Raw genomic sequence first — 25,068 nt, forward strand, 5'->3', positions numbered from 1 at the left:
AAATTGCCTAAGAAACTAAACAAGTTTACAAAGTGTTCAATAGCATTTCGCGGACCAAAATATGGAACTATTTTAAAAAAAAAGAAGCTAAAAAAGATAATATGGTAAAATCATTAAACTCATTTAAGTTGCTAGCAAAAAAACACATTTTTAATTCGGAGGAATTACAAGAACTCCCTTAAATTTTATCAAAATAGTTTTACTTTTTTATTCTTTGAAAAATTAATTGTACATATCTCTTGTGGTTATTTATGCAATGGTGTATATATTTTAAATCCTTGAGTATTTAAATTTGAAGTTTTTACATCTTACTTTTATCTGCAGTTTATTTGAACATTTTGACGACATTTTATTTTTTCAAGGGGCTCTATGAAAAGATTGTGGTGGTATTGTATCATCCATATCTTCTTTGAGTCCCGGTCTGTTTTTTAAATTGTCTTATTTGTTTATATATTTTATTACGTGATAATCTTATGTAACTTATTTTATTAAACAGCAAAATATATTCTAAACTAAAAAAAAAAAAAAAAAAAAAAAAAAAAAAAAAAAAAAAAAAAGGTGGAAAGGGCATTTGCTACCCCTATATATATATGTATACATATAAATAAATAAATAAATATATATTTATATATATATATATAATATATATATATATATATATATATATATATATATATATGTATGTATGTATGTATGTATGTATGTATGTATGTTAGATATATATGTATAAACTCTTGAATAATCATTTAACAACATTGTTTTATTTAAATAATAAGTAATAACATTTTTTTTGCATAAGAGTTTAATGAATGCTTTCGAGTCTATTCCGTAAGCGTATATTCCAAAACGCTCCTTCCGTAAGGAATAGTTTCGGAAGTATTCTTTCGAAATGATTTGTTTCGCAAGTTTTTTTTCGAAATGGTTATTACGGAATTATTATTTTTTTTTTTGTATAATGCGTTACGGAAGGTGAATTTGCGCAAGTACAACTTCTGCAATAGCAACTTGAAATACGAAAGATAAAAATGCGAAATTTTCGTAAGTTTTTGTTTACGGCGAACAACCCTTGTTTAAAACTTCTTATTTCATAAAAATATTAACCTACTTCAAAACTTTTTTTACGCGTTAAAAAACAAAGTTAAAAAGAGCTGTAAGTCGTTATTTCAACATTAATTTAGATATTTTTTGATTTATTTTTAAATAACAGCTAAAATATTTTTTTCTTTATATTTTACCAATTGTTTATAAAAAATTGAAAAAAATTATTAAATTTTACTTTTAAATATACGTTAATAAAAGTTTTTACAACATATGAAGTTGAAATTATAAGATAAATAGTTCTTACAATATAAAGTTGAAACAAAAACTCAGGTCACGAGTTGTAAAAACAACACTTTATTAAAGTTCAAAGTTTCTTATTCGCTTTGAATTTTAATGCTCTAAATATTTTAATTTGATTGGTTAAGTTACATGTTATTAAATTTGATTGGTCAAAATAATATAAAAACTTTAATTTAATATTAAATTCTCATTAGATCAGTCATGACAAGGAATTAAAAGTCTTGGAATGGAACAAACACGTACGAATATCTCAGTAAGTTAATATTTTATATTATAAAAAAAATATAATAATTATATTATACATTTATTATTTTCATAGTAATTGATGCACTTTTTATTTCCATAGTGTGAAAATAACAAAAGTATAACCCCCTTGATTAGTTATTGACAAGCTTATTATTTTTCTGAAGAGTTTAATGCAGCACGATAACGTTGTTTTGCGTTAAAACTACACTAGTATCGTTCTGCATTTAAATCACTCTTTTTTGAAAAATAATTGACTAGTCAATAAATAAGCTAATACAGCACACTTCGTATCTAGAGGTTTGTACGCTTATTATTTACATACAATGTAAATAACGTTTACATATTTTGTATTTGCATACATGACGTTTACATACTATGTGTTTACATTCATTTGGTATTTACATACAATGTGAATATCGTATCGCGTGAACAGTGAAATCGTATCGTCGTCTGCGATAATCGTATCGTCGATACGATCAAAGATTAAAGTTCTTTAAATAGCAACACTAAAATTTTTTACTAGATAGGTAGTCAAGTAAGAATTTATCGAGCTTGAATTCTGTATGCACTCCACTGTCAAACGACGCACTGTGCCTCAGAGAAACGATAAAGTGGGAAAAACTCCTAATTTTTAATTATAAATTTTCAAAAAAGCATTTTTTTTTTTTATTGTACTTTTACTATCCCTTTCAACCATTTTTAACAGTTTTAATATTTGAAAAAGATGTTAACTTTTTGCTTGTGGTTTTATACTTTTTAATACGTTCATATAAAATTTTATTCAAATAAAACTTTGACATACCAATAGAATTACTCAAATATTGTATTTAAAATTATTGATACCGGTTACCGGTTTCGTTTTATTAAGCAAAAATGTCATAAGTTCAATTGAATCAATGTATACAAAAACGTTTTAAGTCATAAAAACTATTTTTTCGGGGAACGAGAAAAAACTAATTAAATCCAAAATTATTACTTTAATGAATTCAAAAAAAAAATCTGGGTGCTTTTTGACATCTTTAAATATAACATTTGTTAAAATATATATCAAAATTTGTGATATATTTATGTGTTAAATATAGTTAAAGTTGTCTGACTTAAAAATAGTTTTTATGACTTAGAACGTTTTTGTATACATCGATTCAATTTATATTTGAGTATTTATTTTTTTCGTACCCTCAGGCATATAAATTAGTGATATTAGGGTATTTTTTTTGTACTCTCAGACTTATAATTTAGTGATATTAGGGTATTGAGAAAGTAATTTTATTGAATTAAGTTCAAGTATGGTTCTCAGTGTGCATAATGATAGACAACTTCAATTAATATATTTTTGTATTATTTTGCATTATCAGTGTGCGTAATGATAGACAACTCAATTTATATTTAAGTAATATTTTTTCTTACTCTCACACATATAAATTAGTGATATTAGGGTATTTAGAAAGAATTTTTGATTAAGTCAGGCTCTCAGCATGCTAAATGATAGAAAACTTAAAATTCCGTGATTTTCGTGACTTTTTTGTTTACATTTCAAAATGATATTTAAGGTCAAAAAAGTATGTTTTTTCTAAAACTATTTATGTTTAGAAATAGACATATAAAAGAAAATGAAAAAAAAAAAAATGCAACAAAATATTTTATATTTTTTATTTATAAAACCAAAACATGAAAAACTTGATTTTTTTAAATCAATTTCGTTTTTTAAAATTAACTATAAAAAAAGTCCCACATGATCCCACAATGTTCCTAACTTTACTTTGCTCTTTACACTCATCAATTGGAGCGAAATACACCCACTCCTTTCCAACCCTGGTTTTAACCAGGATTCAAAGAGAGCTATGGGCATATTTTGCGCTGTCGGTAAGGAAAAAGGCGTGAACTTCTTGGTTAAATGCTCTTCCGTGGTTCTCTGTAACAAGGTTGTTAGGTCTTCTTAGGTTATCTGAAGCAAAAAGAAAAAAAAATTGACAAAAAATTTAGCTTTTTTTTTGAATACAGTTTTTTTGTATGTATCATCCTTTAAAAGCTATTATTATTATTAAACAAATATCAGAGTAACAAAGTACTTGAAAAGTAAAAAAATGATATTTGGCTTGAATATTCTAAAATTTTAACTTAAGTTATATTTTAAAAGCGCGCATAAACGTGTACGCGCGCATTCTACGCGTTAAAACTGCGCATGAACCATACTTTTATTAACAAATTTGAACCAAAAAGTTTGACCCCAAAAGATTTTATTTTAACATATAACATGTTTATTTGCAATGCTTGTCAAAATTTATTGAATTTTTAATTATTCTGAGACATAGTGCGGCGTATCGTGTTGTCGGTTTTTGGAGTGGTAATTATTAAATATAGTCTTCCATAGCATTTTCCTGGATTGATACTATTTGTTTGATGACTACGCATATTTTTTTTTTTTTTTAAGCAGCTATCTATAATAAATAGGAGTGGTCGGATCTTTTAAGCGATAATTGTATATTAAATGAAAAGATGAAATGACTTCAACATATTGCGCTGATTTTTTAAGTTTTTTTTTCTAAAAGTTTTTTTTAAAGAGTTTGATACCTAAAGTGTTAATAATTTTTACTTTGTTTTTGCGTGTATTTTTTAACTTTAAACTCACTTTGAACTTATGTATGATGTTTTTCCTATGATAAAACCTTGTTTCTTAAGCTAATAACTTGTTAATAATACCTTGTCATTTATTTTCATGATGACAATAGAAAATAAAAAATTAAAAGTACCGTAAACCAGGGTACTTTGATCGTTTTTGAGATATTTTTACTTGCTCTTCCCTCACTATCGACAACATTCGAAATTTAACAAATTTAATACAGGGGATAAGATTGACTCTTACATAATTCAAGTTCAAAATAATATTTAGATAAAAGAATTTTGCGTAATATTAATTTAAAGAGTCATTCAAAGTTACCCCACAAATGGCGTAACTTTAAATGCGTTTTTTGTAAAAGCAAAACCGATTCAAAAACGCATTGTTTTCATTTAAAATTTAATAAAAACAACAGTCTAGTTTCAAATTAATTTATAATTGCCAAAATAATATAATATTAATTTATAATTGCCAATAAATAATATAATATTAATTTATAATTGTCAAAATAATATAATATAATGTTATTTCATAACAAACACCCATTTAGTTTTTTATTTTGTTTTAATGGGTATGTTTTAAGTGTACCAGCATAAAAAAAGTTTCATTTACATCAGTTTTACTTAAGACTATGCAAGTGGAACATTTTGCCAAAAAATCCTCCACTTTTAACAAGGTCAAAAGTAATTTTTTTTTTCCTTTTGAGCCTGCTTTTTTCTTGACATCAACATGAAATTGTTAAAGTACATTAATTTACTGCTCTGCGTACTAAAACTACAACTACCACCAGACAAATGATTAAAGATGATACTTATATCAAATAATTGAAGATACTTATATCAAATAAGTAAATTCCATATTTCTTTCAAAACCGCTAAGCTACTAAGTTACCTTTTGATCTGACAAATATAATTTTTATAAGTAAATAAAGAACAAAGAAGATTTTTATTTTGTAATTGTCTGTGCTTTTTTGAACAAGAGCCTTTCGATTGATCAAGTATTTTCCACCGATATTTTTCAAGAGGTATATAAAATCCAATATCAAAAGATTGCAATAAATGGGTAGTTACCAGTTATAGAACAAGATACTGTTTACTTCGCAACAAGATACTATTTTTTTTTTGTTAGAAAATTCAAGTACCTTTTCAAAATATATATATCAGGCGAGATAGCCGAGTTGAGTTACTTAGAAATGCGTTACGCGTTTCTAAGTAACTCAACTCGGCAAATATATTTTGCATTGTTAGAAGTTATATTGCGTCACTAGCATCTTTTCAAGTACCGCATTGTAATTAAAGTTATTTTATTAACGCGTTAAAAATCATAGTTTTTTTTTTCTCACTATAACAAGTTACAAATAAAATCTAAGTTCTTATTTGTAAAATCATTTTTATTATTTTTTTCAAATATGAACTAAATTTTATTTTGAAAAAAATTTTTTTTCTTAAAACGTAAAATAATATTTTATTATTTTCTTATAATTTTACAGTTGGTTTTTGGTTTTTTTATTAACTGTTAAAATAAATTTTTTCTTATTTATTTTGTGAACTCTTTTTAATAATGTTTTTAAACAATAGAGTTTTTTTTTGTTATTTATCAGTTACCGATAACATATTCGTGATCATAATTTATTTTCATAAATTAAATGAACGTCATTAAAACTTTACGATATTGAATTAACAATAAACAAAATATCTTTTTAATAAAATATTTACATCAAAATAAATCGTGCATTTTTTAAACCTTTATGACAAAAAATAATTTTTATATTTAAAAGTAATTTATATATTTAATTCCTTAAGATAAAACTTAATACATTTTTTTTTTTTTAACTAATTTTTAACAACAACAAAAAAAATTATTAAACAAACTGTTTCTTTACAAAAAATCTATTAGTTTTCAATTGCGGTTAAATGCTTTTACTTACGACTTTATTTCTTCTTAATAAACGTCACGTTAACGGCATCTTAAGATAATTTTAAATATTCTAAAAGATAAAGTTTTTGCGTAGCGCAAAACTGCTGAACGCGTAGGCAAATCGCCTTTTCGCAAGCAAAATGCGAGCTGCGTAACGCTTCTTAACAAGGCCTGATATATATATATACAGTCGACTCTCGATATCTCGAATACTTGATATCTCGAACTTTTGAGTATCTCGAACTTTTTTAACGGTCCCGTGGACATAACGTACTAGTTTAGGCTAAAATCCTCTCGATATCTCGAACCTTATTATCTCGAACTTTTTGGTATCTCGAACAATATTTTTGGTCCACAGGGCAATTTTCTCTCGTTATCTCGAACTTTTCAATATTTTTTTTTTCAAAAATGTTTTAATAAAATTTAATTTTTTTAAATTCCAATTTTCGAAAAAAAAAAATTTTAATTCGATTTTTAAATTCGATTTTTTTTAAGAATCGAATTTCTGAAAAGTTTTCCTTTAATATATAATTTATTCTTTTTGTCAAACGCAGCAACATGCCGCTCGTTAAACGAAAACTCACGAACAAATCTATAATAGAAAAATGCAAGGCATTAAAAGACCTAGAGACTGGGATGTCTAACAAAGAGGTTGCCAAAAAGTATGGAGTCCCAAAGAACACATCAACCTGGATTAAAAATAAAACCAAGTTATTAACCTCACTGGAAAAAAATGGCACAAAATCTAAACGGAAGAAACTTCGTAATGGTAATTTCAAAAATGTAGACAAGGCCATATACACGTGGTTCGTTGCAAAAAGAAGTCAACAAGTACCAATTGATGGTACCATACTAAAAGAAAAGGCACTAAAATTCGCAGAAGCATTAGGAGAGTTGGATTTTAAAGCATCTGATTGTTCGTTTCATAATTGGAAAAAAAGGTCAGTTAAATTTTGTCAAATCTTGTTCAATTTTAATATAAACAAATAACATGTATTTGTTTATATTTAATTTATTTAGTTTTTTAAACGTGTAATTAAAATTCAATTATTCTGTTCCTATTTTTAGGAACGGCATCAGCTTTAAAATAATCTCAGGCGAAAGTACCGCCGTGACGAATAATATGACTGCTTCGTGGAATGAAACTACACTTCCAACATTGCTTTTGAATTACAAGCTTGAAAACTTTTCAATGCCGATGAGTTTGGACTATTTTACCAGTGTCTACCAAACAAAACATACCATTTATCACGAGAAAAATGTTTTGGGGGAAAAAATAGTAAAGTCAGACTAACAGGTATAGCAGCAGGGAGTGCAACGGGAGAAAAATTACCTATGTTTGTTATTGGAAAATCTAAAAACCCACGGTGTTTTAAGCACATTAAACAACTTCCTTGCACATATAAAAATCAGCTAAAAAGTTGGATGACCGTAGACCTTTTTACAGAATGGGTAATGAAACTTGACTCATTTTTTCGTGCTCAAGACAGGAAAGTAGCACTCCTGGTGGATAACTGTTCTGCCCACCCACACATTGAAGGGCTAAGCAACATCAAACTAATATTTTTCCCCCCTAACACCATATCTGTCCTTCAGCCCATGGATCAAGGCGTAATACGAAGTCTTAAAGCTCATTTTCGTCACAAAATTGTGCGTTTGTGTATCAAGGCTGTCGATAATAACGAACCCATGCCAAAAATTTCTATACTTCAAGCAATGAAAGATCTTGTTTCTTCGTGGAATGCTGTGTCGAAGGAGACTGTCATCAACTGCTTTAAAAAAGCTGGTATCAGCAAAACAAACAAGAGTATTGAAGAAGCTGATGATGATCATTCTTTTAAATTTTTGACAGAAGAACTTAACCGTTTGCGAGAGTTTCATCCTCGTGCCGTCCAAGAAGATCTCTCAGCGGAATCTTACATTGGTTTAGATTGCGATGTAGTAACCACCGGTTAACTTGCTACTGATGAAATCATTGCTCAGATTGATTCAACATTGCAATATCAGATAACAGATTTTTTCCAAAAGTTGTAGTTTTTGTTGTTAATGATTTTTGTCAGAAAAAGAACTTGTTTTAATGAAAGTCGGGCAATTTTATTTATTTTCAACCCTTTTCTTGATATCTCGAACTCTCGATATCTCGAACTTTTTTTCCGGTCCCCTTAGTGTTCGAGATATCGAGAGTCGACTGTATATATATATATATATATATATATATATATATATATATATATATATATATATATATATATATATATATATATATATATATATATATATATATATATATATATATATATATATATATGTATATATATATATATATATATATATATATATATATATATATATATATATATATATATATATATATCAGGCCTTTCCTGGTTAAATAAATAACTACATTAAACGGAATAAAATATAAATAATATTAAAATATTTCCAATGATTTGTGATTACTTTTCTGTTTTTAGCGATATTTACGAAAAACCTGTCTTGGGACTAAGATGCTATAACATAGCTTGATGGTTGAAATTTGGAACACTTATCAATTAATCCATCTGATTTTTGGTGCACTTTGCTTTTTTTTTTTTAAGAAAAGTTAGTTTTTAATGCATTTCTATTTTCAATTTTATTATTGTTAAATCAAAATCGTAATATTTTTGCAAAGTGCACCAAATTATTGAAATTGCAATCCTTTATAACATATGAAAACCAAAAAATTATTTTTTGCATCTTTAGCTATGGTTATGACATATGCCTTCAAACTTGGCTGGTTTACAACATATATTCTACAGTCGCAATAAAAAGTTTGGAGCATTTTTAAAATTTGCAGAAAATTTGAAACATTTGTTTAAAATTATATTTGTCTACATTGAAAATTTCGAGTATAATTATTATATACATGCTAAATGTTTTGTTAGAAACCACTAATTTGTTTTAGTCATAGCTTTGTTGTTATTTTAGCAACAAAAAAAAATAAATATGGGAAAAACTAATGAATTAACAACAGAAAAATGTGCTCAGATTGTTATTCTACGCGAACAAGTATTGACCCTGACTTCTATTGCTGCACGTTTTAACGTAACATATAGCTGCATTAAAACATTAAAGCAATATCAAGAAACCAGTGATTTTAAAAGCAAAGGTTGAACTAGACGACCAAAGGTGACTACTCAAAGGGCAGATAATTGCATTTATCCTTATGCAAAAGCACACCCGTTTGCCAGTGCATCTGAAAGTTTATCTGAGATATTCCCAAATGGTGTTGGACCAAGTGTTGTGACAATTAGAAAACGTTTGTGCAAACAATTTAATTTAAATAGTTATGTACCGGCAAAAAAAAAGCCTTGCCTTTCTCAAAAAAAATATTAGAGACCGTATTGCCTTCTGTCCAAATTACAAGCACTGGTCAGCGGAAGATTGGGAGGATGTAATATTTAGTGACGATTCACTAATCGAATAATTTGTTTGATGTTCTGTTAGTGTTAGACGCCTGCTTTGCCAACGATACAAACCCCAGTATTTGTTTTCTACTGTAAAACATTGCCCTAAAATCATGATATAGGGTGCCATTACACAAATCAAAGTGGTGGTTTATGGTTTATGCCTCCAAACACCACAATAAACAGCCATATTTAACTTGAAATACTAAAAAAAAAATTTTTAATATTCATGAAAATCACAAATACCTACAAGTTTCAGCATGAGGTAGCACCCTGTCACAGGGCCAAGCTTGCGAGCAGTTGGTTATGTGAGAATAGTTTTGAGATCATTGACCACTGGCCTCGTAACTCATCCGACCTTAATCCGATTGAAAACTGCTGGTATCATCTTAAAAACGAAGTTCAAAAACTCATCTTCAGATGATCTAAAAGAAAAAATTAGGCATGTATGGAGTCAACTTATGACTCCTAAATATTTAAGAAAGCTCATTCAATCTATGCCTATCCGCTTAGCTAATTGTTTCAATGCTAATGGACATCATAATAGATTATCATCGTAAAATGCTAAAGGACATCCAAGTATTAAGTATTCAATTGATAAAACATTACCTAATGTTTCAAAGGTATCATTTTTGTCAATTTTAATGGTTAGTAATATATTTTAATAAATTAATAATTTAACGAAAATTGTGTTTTTTTAAGCAATGTTCCAAACTTTTGATTGCGACTGTTGTTTTAAACGTAAGCTTTTGATGACATTTTAAAACAATAGAGTAAAAAAATAGCGATTTGCTTTACTTGATTTAAATATTGCATGTTTCAGTTAAGAATCAGGTTTATATAAATTTCTTTTTAAGTTAAAGTGGTCTTACAATGTGTATATTTGTAATAAATATCTAAGATATACTTTCTCAATTTTTTTTTGATAAAAAGTGACAACAAATTACTAAAATTTAGCCAAGTTTATCATTTGGCACGTTTTATCTAAAATCGAAGAAAGTTTTTAATCATTCATATAATGTAATATGGTAAAGCATTTTATTGGTGTTTATATTTTTTTTTAAGAACAAAATTATCTCTAATATCTCTATTTATGTAGTGGTTACTTTGAACGTTATTCAAAATAACCCCCGTATGCGAAAAAATGTATACAATAAAGTATGTTATCCTATAAGCAATGGAACATAACTACAGTAGGCTAAAAAAACTTCTTTAAATTTTATACGCTAAACAAATTTATAAACCAAAAATTATGTAACTTTGACAACAAGCCATTACACTAGCTGAAGCAGTGTACAAAGTATTCTGACTATTTTTTTTGAGAAAACAATCCGAAATATTTAATTCATTTTTTAAGGCACAATAAGAACCAATAAACAAAGTAAAACTTTATATAATCAAAATATAAAACTATTTGTAATACTTTGATTTAAACAGTTTCATATAAATTCTTGCCATAATTGTAACTTGAAAAAAAAAAGATTTATTTTCAAAGTTACCCCGCTATTTAAAGTAACCCCGGTTTACGGTAACAAAAAAAAAGTAATACAAAAACTCAAAATAAAAGGTTTTTATTAAATCCAAAATCTGTATAAAAAACAAAACAAAACAAAACCAACAAAGTAAAAGAAAGTTTTTATCTAGTAAAACTAGGTTTCTTTAAACGAGTTGATAACTACTCGTTTAAACTAGCAACCAGATTGTCTGGTTGCATGTTTAAACGAGTAGTTATCAACTCTAAGTAGTCTAATGGACTTATTATAAAAGGACAAAAATAGACTTCGACAAAGCACTAATTGCAACAATTTTAATTACAACTATCAAAAATAAATTGTCTATAAAAAATGTTTGTCTTTCTAGACAATCATTTTAAAAACGGACACTAAATGAACAATCTCGATTTTTTAATGAGGTATAGAAGATCTATTTAATATATAATTTGGACTTATAACGAGTAATTAAATTTTCACTGCAGCATCGTTTTAAAAACTGAAAACGAGCACAAAATTAAAAATACAATTTTTCTAACAGAAGTTCATTTTTTAATTTTTTGTCCAGCGTGTGCTGTTGATTAAAAAGTTAATGTCTATTTAAAAACCTCAAAATGGACTATTTTGTGCTCAATTGAAGTTCATTAATTACTCAGTTCAGTTGTTTTTCAATTCTCAGTAAATGTGCGTGAAAATTTATTTTTAAAATGCCCTCTCCAGTTTGGGATAACTTCAAAAAAGTTGAAGGTAAGTTTATCATTTAAAAAATTTTCCTTAGTCACTAAAATCTTTATCACCTTCAATAAAATTATTTTAAAAATATGTGATCAAGGAGTTGTCCTTTATAAAATGTGGATTAGTAAGTAGAAGATTCCAATAGGTGTTAAAATTTATTTAGGTTTGTGAATAAAACAATAGTGAAAAAGAAAAATGTTTTTTACTTTCATTTTATTGATGAATATCCCAGACGGCACATCTGGTTTTAATCTCGGAATGAAAACCCGTATAAACACGTGTTTGTTACGATCCAGGCGTAAACCAAAAACACGTCGATTTCACGGGAAGTTTAACTGGAGTTTTACACGTGTTTTCTAAGGTTTCAAACACGAGTTTTTTTATGTTTTAAATACGTGTTTTTGAGGTTTTAAACTCGTGTTTTACGAGGTTTTAAATTCGTGTTTTTTATAGTTTAAAACGGACTTATGGCATTAAATAAAGTTTCCAAACGGAAACTTTATTTAATGCCTTAAGTTAGTTCAGGCATAAGTTTTCCAAACTTATGCCTGAACTAACAGCTGTTCAGCACGGTTTAATGATAAACTAAAAATACGTAGGTTTTGTTAGACACGTTTATAGCTTTAAACATGTAAACCTTTTTTTATATATACTACATTACATTTACGACAATTTTGTTGTTTTATTTTTGTTTTTTAAGGTAAATTATTTTACAATAATACTACGAAGAAAAAATAAACAAAGAAAAAATAAACAAAGAAATAATAAACCAAATCATTAAAAATAAGCTAATAAAAGACGCTTGGCACATGGTTACCATACATATTTAATTTCGATTGATCACCTCTTCCGTCATTATAAAATCTAAAATCGTATAACAATACGCTTTCGCATTTTTACAAACAATTCCAGTAGCATCGAATGTTCTTTTTAATTTTTCTTAAAAGTCGGATTCGAACTTTACTAATTCCTCAATTGAGGTAACCTGTTCAAATTTAACTTCATTCAAATCTTTATCTAAAAACTATTGCAGTAGCCCAAATTTCTTTTTATGTAATGGTGTGACACAATCATTTTACGCTAAAATATGGCATCATCCATGGGAGAAGTTTCGTTTGTCTGATTTTTTGGTCGATCTGTATTGGTAATGGTTTTTGATGATTTGCCTTATCTATTTAAAAAAAACAAGTTTTATAATAAATAACAAAATAAATGATTATCTTAGTCTATTGTTTTGTATTGTACCTAAATAAATGCACTATAAAAAATGCTGTTTGAAAAAACCAGAGTGATGATTCGATAGAAGAGTAAAATTGCTTTTTTCCTTATTAATCACGCTTGTTTGTGTCTGTACATTTAAACGGAATCGACCCTTCATTCTTCTTTTCAAATTGTTTTTTAGAGCCACCTACTTCAACCTAAATAAGAGACGCCCTTTAAGAATTTATGAAACCCATTAAGAAACATAATTCATCAAATATACTATTGTACTTTTTAAACATTATAAACTTTTAAATTAAATGCAAATAAGTTATTACTTTGGAAAGACCCAGAAGCCCGAGTATTCACAAGTATTTTCATTAGCATTTGTACCAGGATGTATATCCTCTCTTAATTGATTTTTGCTTATAAATATAGAAATCTTTAAAGGTTGATTCGAAAGGTTAATTGTTAAAGTGCAAATATCCTGTTTTAAGATAAATTAGACTAATATTCACTCAAATATAGGTAATAAATATAAATATAAGTTATACATAATATTTAAAAAAACCAAATGCACACATGCCCCTGTTCATTAATAGTCACCTACCTTTATCAACATTAATATTATTATCTTCATTAAATTTCTGAAGTCTTCTATAAATATATTGTCTTTATCTAGATTATGTGATAACGGTAAAACTCCTAAAAGATAAAATTTGCAAAAACAAAATTTACCAGATTTATTAGTGTCATTTTAAATTTTTTGAAGTTAAAGATAAATAACTAGAGTTTCAATACAAGTATTTTCATTAACAGTTGTACCACCATTAATATTTTTTCTCATTTTCTTTTTTGTCGAACATGCGAAAAACTTAGTAGTTGACTTTTAGTAGAATTAGTAAGATTATTTTAGTAAACTATAAGTAAGTAGAAGACTTATAGTAGAATCTTTTCAATTTATGTCTTGTTGCTTATTAAAACCCACATATTCTGGTTTAAAAATGTTTATATATATATATATATATATATATATATATATATATATATATATATATATATATATATATATATATATATATATATATATACACACAAACAAAACAAAAAATGTTCACCCTTACCTTAATCAGCAAAAAAAATATCATTTCTGCAATCAGATAGACTATGCAAGAAATTTTCTAGCTGGCTTCGGCTCATGCCATATTTTTTTGCTGCTGACTTATTTTTGTATCTTCTCAAACAATTAAAAATTAATTTAATATTTACATAATAATTTTCAAATATAAACAATTGATTTACAGATAAGTAAAGTTACTTACGGACAGTATTTTGCAACAAAGTATTACTAGATTTTGCTGTCAATATTGGTAGAGAAAGTTTATTGAAGCATAGGTAGTATATTGGTGCAGCCTCGCAGCTCGAAGACAAATTTAAACATTCAGGAAATAAATTTCCAGCTAAGGCTGATCGATATTTTTTCATATATTCTTTCTACTATGCTGAACTTGTTCTTTTCATTTTTGTTAAATAATTATTATTAATAGGATATCCTATAGTATTTAGTACACACACATTTATATAGGAACAACACTAGTATTTTTCAAACATATAACAATAATAACAATACTAATAGTAATAACAATAATACTGTTAACACAAAAAATGTATTTTATATATATATATATATATAAATATATATATATATATATATATATATATATATATATATATATATATATATATATATATATATATATATATATTCATCGCAGAAATAAACACACATATACAGATACAAATACACACAAATATACATACGCCGAAATAAACACACATGTGTGTATATGTGTATATATTACATATACATAACATATATATTTATTTATAAGTGTATGTATGTATGTATATATGCATATATGTATATATATATATATATATATATATATATATATATATATATATATATATATATATATATATATATATATATATACATACATACATAATATATAGACTTATACATACACACATATATACATATGAATACATAAATAAACACATTCATATTTTATATATGTATTATACATACATATATAAAATATACATTGTATAAATTATATAGATACACAAGTGTGTATGTATATAGATACACGTGTGTATATAAATGTGTATATATATATATACACATATATATACACACGTGTATACTAATATATGTGTGTGTGTTTGTCTGTGTGTGTGTGTATATATATATATATATATATATATATATATATATATATATATATATATATATATATATATATTTATATATATATGTATATATATATATATATATATATATATTTAAATATATATATTTATTTATATATATATATATATATATATATATTTTTATATGTATATATATGTATATTTAAATATATATATATATATATATATATTTATATATATATATATATATATATATATATATATATATATATGTATATATATATATATATATATATATATATATATATATATATATATATATATATATATATATATATATATATGCTAATACTTAACAAAAACTGAATTTATTTAACATATAAATTTTCTCGACAAATGTTTTCCTGAATGTTCTTGTTACACAAATAAAAATGCAATAAATTTGAAAAATCGCGTGCTTTTAGTAATGGTTTCACATTCGTTGCGAAAACTTTTGATAATTTAATACTCCATTTTTGTAACTGAAAAACCATCACTAAAAACTTAATATCCAAACTGGTTTTTTGGTAAAATATAGTAGTTAATTTCACGGAATCAAAACCCTATTCTTGACACGTGTTATTCTTAGTGTTTTCGGGAGTTTTAAACACGCAACAGAAACCACGCGTAACTTTTAAACGAGTTGTGCCGTCTGGGATGTACGCAAGTTTTAAACAATAATTAATCATGGGCAATGATCGTCATTTGGAGTTTTGATGTCATTTCAATATTTTTTTAATATTATAAATTTACTACATAACAATCTTCAAATAATACGGTAATGAAAGATTTCTGGTTTTATGAAATCAAGTAAATTTAGACAAAATCATAGACACCAAATAGACAAAAAATTATGCTTTGTAGACTTATGAAGTGAAAATTATTTTTTAACTGAGCAATCTTAGGACACCATCAAAAATTTGATAGACACAACAAGGACAAAAAATTAAACATTTGTTGTGTCCATTACAACATACAGAATTGTCTATGTCTGTGTTGTAAGTCTATCCATAGACTAGTCTGGTTACTAGTTTAAACTCGTATAAAGTAATTTATAAATAAGTAAAATTAAAAACGAATTTTTAAAACCTTATGCTTTTATATGTTATTAAAACACAAATTTTGCAATCAATTTTTTTCTGATATCGATTGTTTTCACACACGTAATACGCAGACTCAAGGCGGCCATATTTATCCCTTAATGACTATAAACAAACCTCAGTGAATTCATCGTGCATGACAGTTGTGCTTTTATTTCTTTATAAAATGGCTTTTTCAAGTAAACAAAACATATTATGGAACTCAGTAGTTGTCGCTTAACTTTGCTCGTCGACGTTAGAGATTGGTACGATGCAAAGCAGATATTACGAGTATTGATCTATATGCTTTGCCTTCTACTGAGTGTAGCGGTGATCGCATAAAATGGCCTGATGTAGCATACTTCGACATTGTCAACTACTTGGTACTAAGGTAAGAATCTTTCATCAATCTGACTAATTGCCATAGGGCATAGGGGTTTTAATTTAATCACTTATGCCAGAGTGATATTAACTTAGTTAGTAGGTCTAGTTATCTTATCTGCAGACTAATACTAATAGACTAAAAATAGATAAGATTGAGTAATAACGCTAATACCAGCAGCCTAATTAGTAAGTCTACTAACTTAAACAAGTAATTAGTCACCATCTTATCTTACACATTACAGACACTCAAGAAAAATATTACAATAGAATCAAAGTCGGAGGATGCCGTGTTCGTTTACTATCGTTACTAAGTTATTTGAGTTATTTATATGGCCGCCGAGGTCGATCGCTATTCTGATAACATCACGTCAAAACAATCAGTGTTTATTTCTTTAGCATTCGGCTGAATGTGTGGGCTTAAAAAAAAAATTCTCGACATTACCACAAAGTTACGCCATATGCAATTAAGCTAAACACGCATATAACTGGATACAACTTACTTATTTTTAAAAATATCATTCTTCTTTCCATATAAAAAATAAATAATTAAAACTAACTAAATTAATTGACTTATTGCAAAACTAATTATTGAATATTGTATTGTCATCAAACAAGAGTATGTATGCAAAATTTGAAGAAAATCTATTATCAGGAAGTAAATCAAAAATTGATTGCAACATTTGATGTTCACAGACAAACAGAGACGAGGAGTTAATAAAAGCATTGGGGAAAAAGTTTATAACTCGTTTAAAGAAACCAAATTTTCAAAGCAAATATTTGTTTTTAAAGCAAATATTTGTTTTAAAAGCAAATATTTGTTTTAACCAACAGCAGCGTGTTTAGTGGTTAGTAGGGTGGAGCGATTTGATTTTGATTAATAAATTAGGTTTGCCTGTGTTGAATTGTTGTCTTTTTTTACTTTCCTGTTATAACTAACACCGTTTTCGTTTCAGGTATGTTTCTTTTTCTTTTTTTGCTATAAAAATTGCTCCACTCTAGCGGTTAGAAAACTTGGTTTTAAAACTGGAGGTCCGGGGTTTAAAGCCGGCTCTGGCTATATATATTAGAGTAGGTCGATTTTTGCACTTTTGTTTAAATTTCGTAACGGCTAAGGTACTGAATGTTGTATTTATAAACATAAAAAAAAGACATCAAAAAGTCGAAGGTGTTCAAACGGCGACTTGCGGATTGGCGATAAAAGTATCCTTATATATCAGCAATTTTAACACTTATAAAAATGTTAACTTTTTGCTCGTGGTTTTATACTTTTCATCTCATAAAATTTTATTCCAAAAAAATTGAAACACCAAGGAATAACTCAAATATTGTATTTAAAACTATTGATACGGTTACCGTTTCGTTTTATAAAGCAAAAATGTCATTAGTTCAATTTATATTTAAAGTATAAATTTTTTACTTATTGTGTTACATCGATTATTGAATTAAACGCTCAATAAAATCCAATAAACAATCATTATTAACTTAATGTCATTTAAAAAGCAATATTTAACTTTAAAAAACGTTTATTTCATGAATGTAACAAGCAAGTTAAGCAAATAAACCAGCATACGACTGAGAATAATATCCTTTTGATATAAACCTTTGACGCATTTATAAGCGAAGTAATTTTTTTAGTATAGATTTATGCCCGTATTCAAATCCATATAAGGTGTTAGAAGCTTCAGAAACTAATTTGAAACACCTCTTGTCGCTCTGAGAATGAGAGAGGAGGTTTTCAATATTAGACTTTATTTTACTTTTAACAAAGGTGGAAATATTTTCATCAGAAAATTCTCTTGTAGTTAGTGGCTCCATTTCGATATAAGCAAGATCAGCAATATCAATAAGAGATATCCAGCTTGTAGCATTCCGGTTCAGTTGAGGGATTTTCTTTTCTATTCCATGACTGCTTTTGTTATTGAATATAAAATATTGAAACTTTCAAAAAACTTGCTAAAAACAAAAAGCAAAAATTATACTTAATTAAAAATTAATTTTAGATAACGCAGTGCAATATATTTTTTTTTAAAACATTATATACAGCTGCATGATAAATTATAAATATAAAAACTAATTTTAAAAATTTTAGTGTTTTTTTAGTGATCATCATTTTTAACCATTGCGTAGAAAAAATGTGCTGATATCAAACAGAAAGCCTTTCTTTGAATGTTTTTTTTTTTTTTACAATTTTTTTTACATCATCAAACTTAACAAGACTCTGTTGATTAATAGTATAAACAGAATCTGAGGGGAATCTTGCCAATTAAAAGATTTTTTTATTTGAAACCATGATGGAGCATAAACTTTAGCAATAAAATGGGTAATCTTTTTCAGACTTGCGTTTGGAGAAACACCTCGAGTGTATAAACAAAGAATTCTTTTAGAAAGAGTTAACCATCGAGCATGATTCAGTGGACCTTTTTTACAATTACCCTATTTGTCGTCTACCTTACCTAATCCAGTTCCTTTACGGTATTCGAAAAAAGCCTTTGATCACGACTAATATCTTTTAATATCTCATCTGAAGTATATCCTTCAGTGAAGTTCTTCTGAAGTGTATTCTTCAGTGATAGAAAATTGAATTGCCTCAAACTCTACTTGAGGTTCTCTGTGAATTTCTTCGGAGCATCTATTCCCAATTGGTTCACTAAAATTTTGTGGATCGGTTATTTTTCCATCTAACTTTTTAAAAAGGGCTTTTTGTAGGAGTTTATTCTGATGAAGGCTACAACCTTCATCAGAATAAACTCCTACAAAAATCTAATTCTGTTTTCCCTCATGAATCTGCATTTTCTGAAATTACTTTTACTTTTGTCAACTTCCGGTTACAATAGATGTTTGATATCATAGAGTAAAGGGTTTCCAAGAGCTACGCCGAGATTTAAAGTACATCCGCCTCTGACCAGCTCCAGAGCATAACTTGGAAACTTTTAAATACTATAATCTGCCTGTGTACTCTCACTAGGTTGCCATTCATCATCTTTCTCAAGTAAAAAATTTAAAATATTTTTGATAAGTGATTTTAATACTAATATGTGTTAAACATTACTTTTGTTAAACAGATTAAAATTTTAAATTAAGATTAAACAAAAGAAATTAAAATTTTAAGGCCACGAATATAAATTACCTGAGATTTTATTATTTCAGATATACATTCAAGGGGATCTAGTAATGAACTTGAGAGCTCATTATTAATATGTTTGCGATGGGCTATATTTCTTTCTTCTGTTTAATCCTGTTGTTGTGTTTTAAAGCAAATGTATCTACCGAAAACATTTGAAATAGCCCTTTAGGTTCTGTTTTTAAACATTGAGTAATACAATTAGTAAAACATGCTAGCACATTAGTATAATGGAACTAGATTTGCATGCTTAACTGAGTTATGTTTTATAAATGTTACATTTATAAAATGATATAATGTAGTTAAAAAAGATTAATGTAAACAATAAGCATGCTTTACTTTAATCTCTTTTATATTTTTATTTACATTATATTATTCTACAAATGTGACATTTACAAAAAATAAACCTGTGAAGCATGATAATCTTATTGTATAGATTTGGGCAAAATAAAAAGTACTTTTTAAGAAATATATATTAGTCCACCAATTACGTCACGCAATTTTTGACCATTTTAGACCCCCTCTCCGTCTTGTCATAACATTTGAACTCTTCAATAATAAGTTCCGTATGAGTCGTCATAAACCACCAACCTCTCCCCCCCCCTTCCCCTCCTAAAACGTGACGTAATTTATGGACAACCCTTTTGCCGCTTATAAATTTTATTTGTTGGTGTTTTAAATTTTAAGTTTTATTTAAATGTTATTTTAAATTCTCCGAAATGCACAGTGATAAAACCGTTAGGTCTTCTTTGACCATTATAACAACTTAAAAAAAAAAGTAATAACAAACTGCTTAAGGCTATGAGAAGTATTGTAAATATATCAAAAAACTAACGAATAAGCTGTAACTATTATAAAGTTCAAAAAGTAAGACAATCAAAATAATCGAAATAAGTTACTGTTACACGGGCTTACTTTATGCCTTAAGTTCCTACTTTAATCCACCACAGAAAATTTGAGTTTCATGCTTCTCTTGTCCTAAAAGAGGTGCATTTTTTCCATTGTTTAATTTATATGTGGCAAACACTGTCAAGAAACCATATTGCCTTTGCCGCACACTAAATAATATAACTGTCAGTTGGATGTCAAAAAGTAACTGAACTTGCTTGTAAAAATTCACTGTGCAGAAATTTTATGTGGTTTGTTTTTGTAGTGCACTCGTTGTTAGACTAACACTTTGGTAAAAAGATTTGAGCATATTTTTTACTGTTTTTTAAATCAGTTTTGGGAAAAAAAATACTAAACTTCATTTGAGTAAGTTTTTATGCAAAAATAGGGTTACTTTAAGCCGGACTTAAAGTAACCCAATATATAAATAATATCTCCAATCATTTTGTTTAAATTAAACGGATATACTCTTTACTTATTTATTTGGTGACTTTTTTATCGCATTTATTATTATTATTTTTATTATTATTACTATTGTTATATCATACTATATCATATACGACTTATTTTATCATTTATTTTGTATTGTTTTTCACTTGTACAGTTTTTTACAGTTTTGTTATCTTATGTAAATGAAACAACAAAGCTGAAGATATTATTTAAACTGTAGTTTTCTTTTTTAAAGTTTAAATACATGTTTCATTTTATTTTAGAATAGCTTTTCATTAGAATACTGGGAGCTAATTTGGTATTCATTGATTGGAGTTTTAGGAATAATTGGAAATAGCATTGTAATGATTGTTGTACTTTTATCTAAAAATATTAATCGCACGTCATCGTTTCATATTGCCATATTTTCATTAGCACTTGCTGACTTTATGGTATCTTTATTTAGTTTACCAACTTATATTATGTCAACTGATAGCTTTCAAAAATATCATCCCCAAAACATTAGTGGTGATTTGATGTGTAAATTTGTTACCGGTTATTCTTTACCGTATTGGTTTTTAGATGCTTCAGTTTTTTTACTCGTTTTTATTTCAATTGAGAGACGAAACACAATATTGTATCAAAAATCTTTATTGCTTCAACATAAATCTACAAAGTTTAAAATTGCAACAATGGTTTTAATTTTTTTAATTGCTTTAATCAAAGAATCATTAGGAGCATCGTTTATAATATATGATCCAAACGGAAAGCAGTTTGGAAATTTTTGTAAATATTGTTTAGACAAAAACAAGCAAATGATTCTTACAATCTGTATTTTTATTTTAGACACAGTAATACCTGTTGTTATTATTTCTTTTTGTTTTTACCAAATCTCTTTGTCACTTAAAAAAATTGGAATTTTTTTAGGAAAATCTATGAAAGTCAATGAAATTGATATTATACATATTCGTAAAGTCAAAACAATAAAAACAATCAAAATAATAGCAGTTGCTTTTTGCATTTCTGTTTTACCGAACAGAATACTTTTAATACCCAGTACTCAACATCAAAGTATAGAATGGAATAATTGGATCTCCCAAGTTTTTGTTTTAATGCGATTATCAAATTCTTTTATAAACCCTTTGATATTCTGTTTTCAGAGTCAGCAATTTAGAAAAAATTTGTCAATGGTGTTTTACCGGTTGTACAAACGAAAATGTATAACATCAAGTAGAGGCAAAAAACAATCAAACGGCTACAAACCGTTGCCAGATATGACTTTTTAATATTATTCCCTATCACGTGACTTTTTAATATTTATCAAAATCTTTGGACTATATTGTAATAATAAATTATAATAAAATAATATTAAATATATTGTAATAATAAATACATACAATAAATATATCCGTAAAGTTTTTTATCTCGTGTAGAAAATCTTTGGTTGGTGAAACTTGGTATTCTTTTTTTGAGCATAACTTTATTTACAATAAAAATGGAAATAAATATTAAAAATATAGAAAAAATTATCACAAGCAAACTAAAAGAACAAAAAAAAGTATACTAGCAGAAACGGAGAGATTACTCAAAGATCATGAAAAAAACTTCACTACAATAATAAGTTCGAATTTCAAAATAATAACAGCAAGGTTAGACAAAATGGACGCTGAAATTAACAATAACAAGTTAAATATCAGAAGAGTTAAAAATGAAGTTGACGAAATAAAAGTCAGCTTAAATTTCCAAGAAGAAAAAGCTAAGGATGAACTTATTCATTTAAAAACAAAATATGATAATGAAATTTTGATGTTGAAAAAAAAATCTATTGACTTAGAGAATCGCTTGAGACGTAATAACTTACGTATCGATGGCATAGAAGAAAACCCTGAAGAAAACTGGAGTGATTGTGAGAAGGCTGTAAAAGACATCTTTAAAACAAAGCTAAATATATTAAGTGAAGTAGTTGTGGAACGAGCGCACCGAGTTGGTGCAGTTAAAGATAATAAAACACCAAGATCAATCGTTTTGAAGCTTTTGAATTATCATGATAAAAATAAAATATTAAGCTCAGTAAATAAACTTAAAGGAACCGGTATTTATATTAATGAAGATTATGCAAAAGAAACGATGTTAGAAAGAAAGAAGCTTTGGGAAGAAGTTAAACGATTTCGAAACGAAGGTAAATTTGCAGTTATTAAATTTGATAAAATTTATTGTAGAGATTTTAGAAAGTAAACGCGCGAAGTTTTATTAAGCGAAGCGCTTTTTTAACGATTTTAAATAACGACTAACTTAACAATAGATTTTGAAAAATTACACTTTAATGTTTTCAATTCAGCAAATGTTTTACTTAATGATATTTCTGACGCTGATTTGCATTTTTTTAACAATAACAATTTTAGTTCGTCCTTTTTTTGAAATAAAAACTTTTAAAAGTGAACTAAAAACCTTAAAGAGTAATTTTACTGCAATACACATTAACATAAGAAGTATAAATAGCAACATGGATAAGCTAAAACATTTTCTTATCGAATGCGATTATCTATTCAGTATGATATGCCTAACAGAAACGTGGTGTTCTGACGAATCATGCAGAATAAATTCAAGTTTAGAAATTCCTAACTACTAATTATTATCATCTGAAAGAAAAACTAACAAAAGGGGAGGTGGAATTAAAACTTATATTAGGAATGATCAAGTTACCAAAATTAGAGATGACCTTTCGATCTCAGATGCCGATAGTGAGGTTTTTACAATTGAAATAACTAGCAACAAATAAAAAAACATACTGGTCTCCACATGTTACCGGCCACCTGAAGGTGATTTATTTAAATTTTCCAATCATTTAAAACAAATTTTTATAAAAAACAACAATGAGCAAAAAAAAATATTCTGTATTGGAGACATAAACATAGATTGTTTACAATATGATAAACATGCCAATACTAAACTTTTTTTTGACGAAATGCTTCAACATTACATCTTCCCAATTATTAACAAGCCAACTCGAGTAACTCCAACTTCAATCACTGCAATAGACAATATATTAACTAATTCATTGTTTGATACTTCTCTAAAGGCAGGAATAATAAAGGCAGATATATCTGATCATTTTCCTATTTTCTTCTCCTTGACGCAAGATATAAAATCTAATAATAGTTGTAAAATTAAAACTTATAAAAGAAAAATCAACAAATTTGCTATTCAACAATTTAAAAACTCACTGTCGGCAGAAGAGTGGGATAAGGTATACCATGAATGCAATCTTGGGCACACTAACTCTGCTTATAATAACTTCGAAAAAATTTTCCTAAAAAGCTATAATATGCACTTCCCAATTAAAGTAAAATTAATAAAAGAATAACACTTAAAATGTCCATGGATCACCAAAGGTATTAAAAAATCCTCAAAAAAAAAAAAAAAAAAATTTATATTAAATACTCAAAAAATAGAAATGAGGCAAACCTAAATGTTTACAAACAGTATAAAAACTTGTTTGAAAAATTTTAAAAAAATTCAAAGAAAAACTATTACTCAAATAAAATAAAAAACACAAATGATGATATTAAGAAAACTTGGGATATCATGAAAGAAATAATTGGGATAAAAACCTGCAAAATAAATAGTTTACCTGCTCAAATTGTCATAGATAATAAAGAGTATGACAATAATAATGCAATATCAGAAAAATTTAATAGTTTTTTTGTCAACATAGGCCCAAATCTAACTTCAAAAGTCAATTGTCCAAACAACTCATTTGAAACTTATCTAACTAGTGTCAACAACGAATTAATATTTAAAGAACTAATAATTGATGAACTCGAAAATGCAATAAACTCTCTTAAAACAAACAAGTCTCCAGGTATAGATGACATTTGCAGTAATATCGTCGTCAATGTCTTTTCGGAGATACGCAAAC

At 26.9% G+C, this 25,068-nt stretch overlaps 1 protein-coding gene across 3 annotated transcripts; it reads left to right on the forward strand.

The window, feature by feature from the left end:
• Positions 1-1,019: 1,019 nt before the first annotated feature.
• LOC136091344 (histamine H4 receptor-like) lies at positions 1,020-22,556 on the forward strand. Of its 3 annotated transcripts, XM_065818793.1 has the most exons (4): positions 1,050-1,150; positions 1,536-1,594; positions 21,434-22,000; positions 22,077-22,220. In XM_065818793.1, exons 2-4 carry the CDS (start codon positions 1,568-1,570, stop codon positions 22,086-22,088), a joined length of 606 nt encoding a protein of 201 aa, XP_065674865.1. In that variant the 5' UTR covers positions 1,050-1,150; positions 1,536-1,567; the 3' UTR covers positions 22,089-22,220. The 3 variants fall into 3 exon arrangements, with proteins under 3 accessions (XP_065674864.1, XP_065674865.1, XP_065674863.1); XM_065818792.1 differs by lacking the exon at positions 1,050-1,150 and adding an exon at positions 1,020-1,038 and having other exon boundaries at positions 21,434-22,556; XM_065818791.1 differs by having other exon boundaries at positions 1,084-1,150; positions 21,434-22,556.
• Positions 22,557-25,068: the final 2,512 nt, after the last annotated feature.

The sequence above is a fragment of the Hydra vulgaris genome, chromosome 15, assembly GCF_038396675.1.
Source record: "Hydra vulgaris chromosome 15, alternate assembly HydraT2T_AEP".
Lineage (NCBI taxonomy): Eukaryota > Metazoa > Cnidaria > Hydrozoa > Anthoathecata > Hydridae > Hydra > Hydra vulgaris.

Bases quoted from the DNA above. Each gene is read 5' to 3' on its own strand.
- LOC136091344 (XM_065818792.1), top strand. From the start codon at position 1,568: ATGGAACAAACACGTACGAATATCTCA. The intron at 1,595-21,433 runs GTAAGTTAATAT...ATTTTATTTTAG, and splicing joins AAACACGTACGAATATCTCA to AATAGCTTTTCATTAGAATA.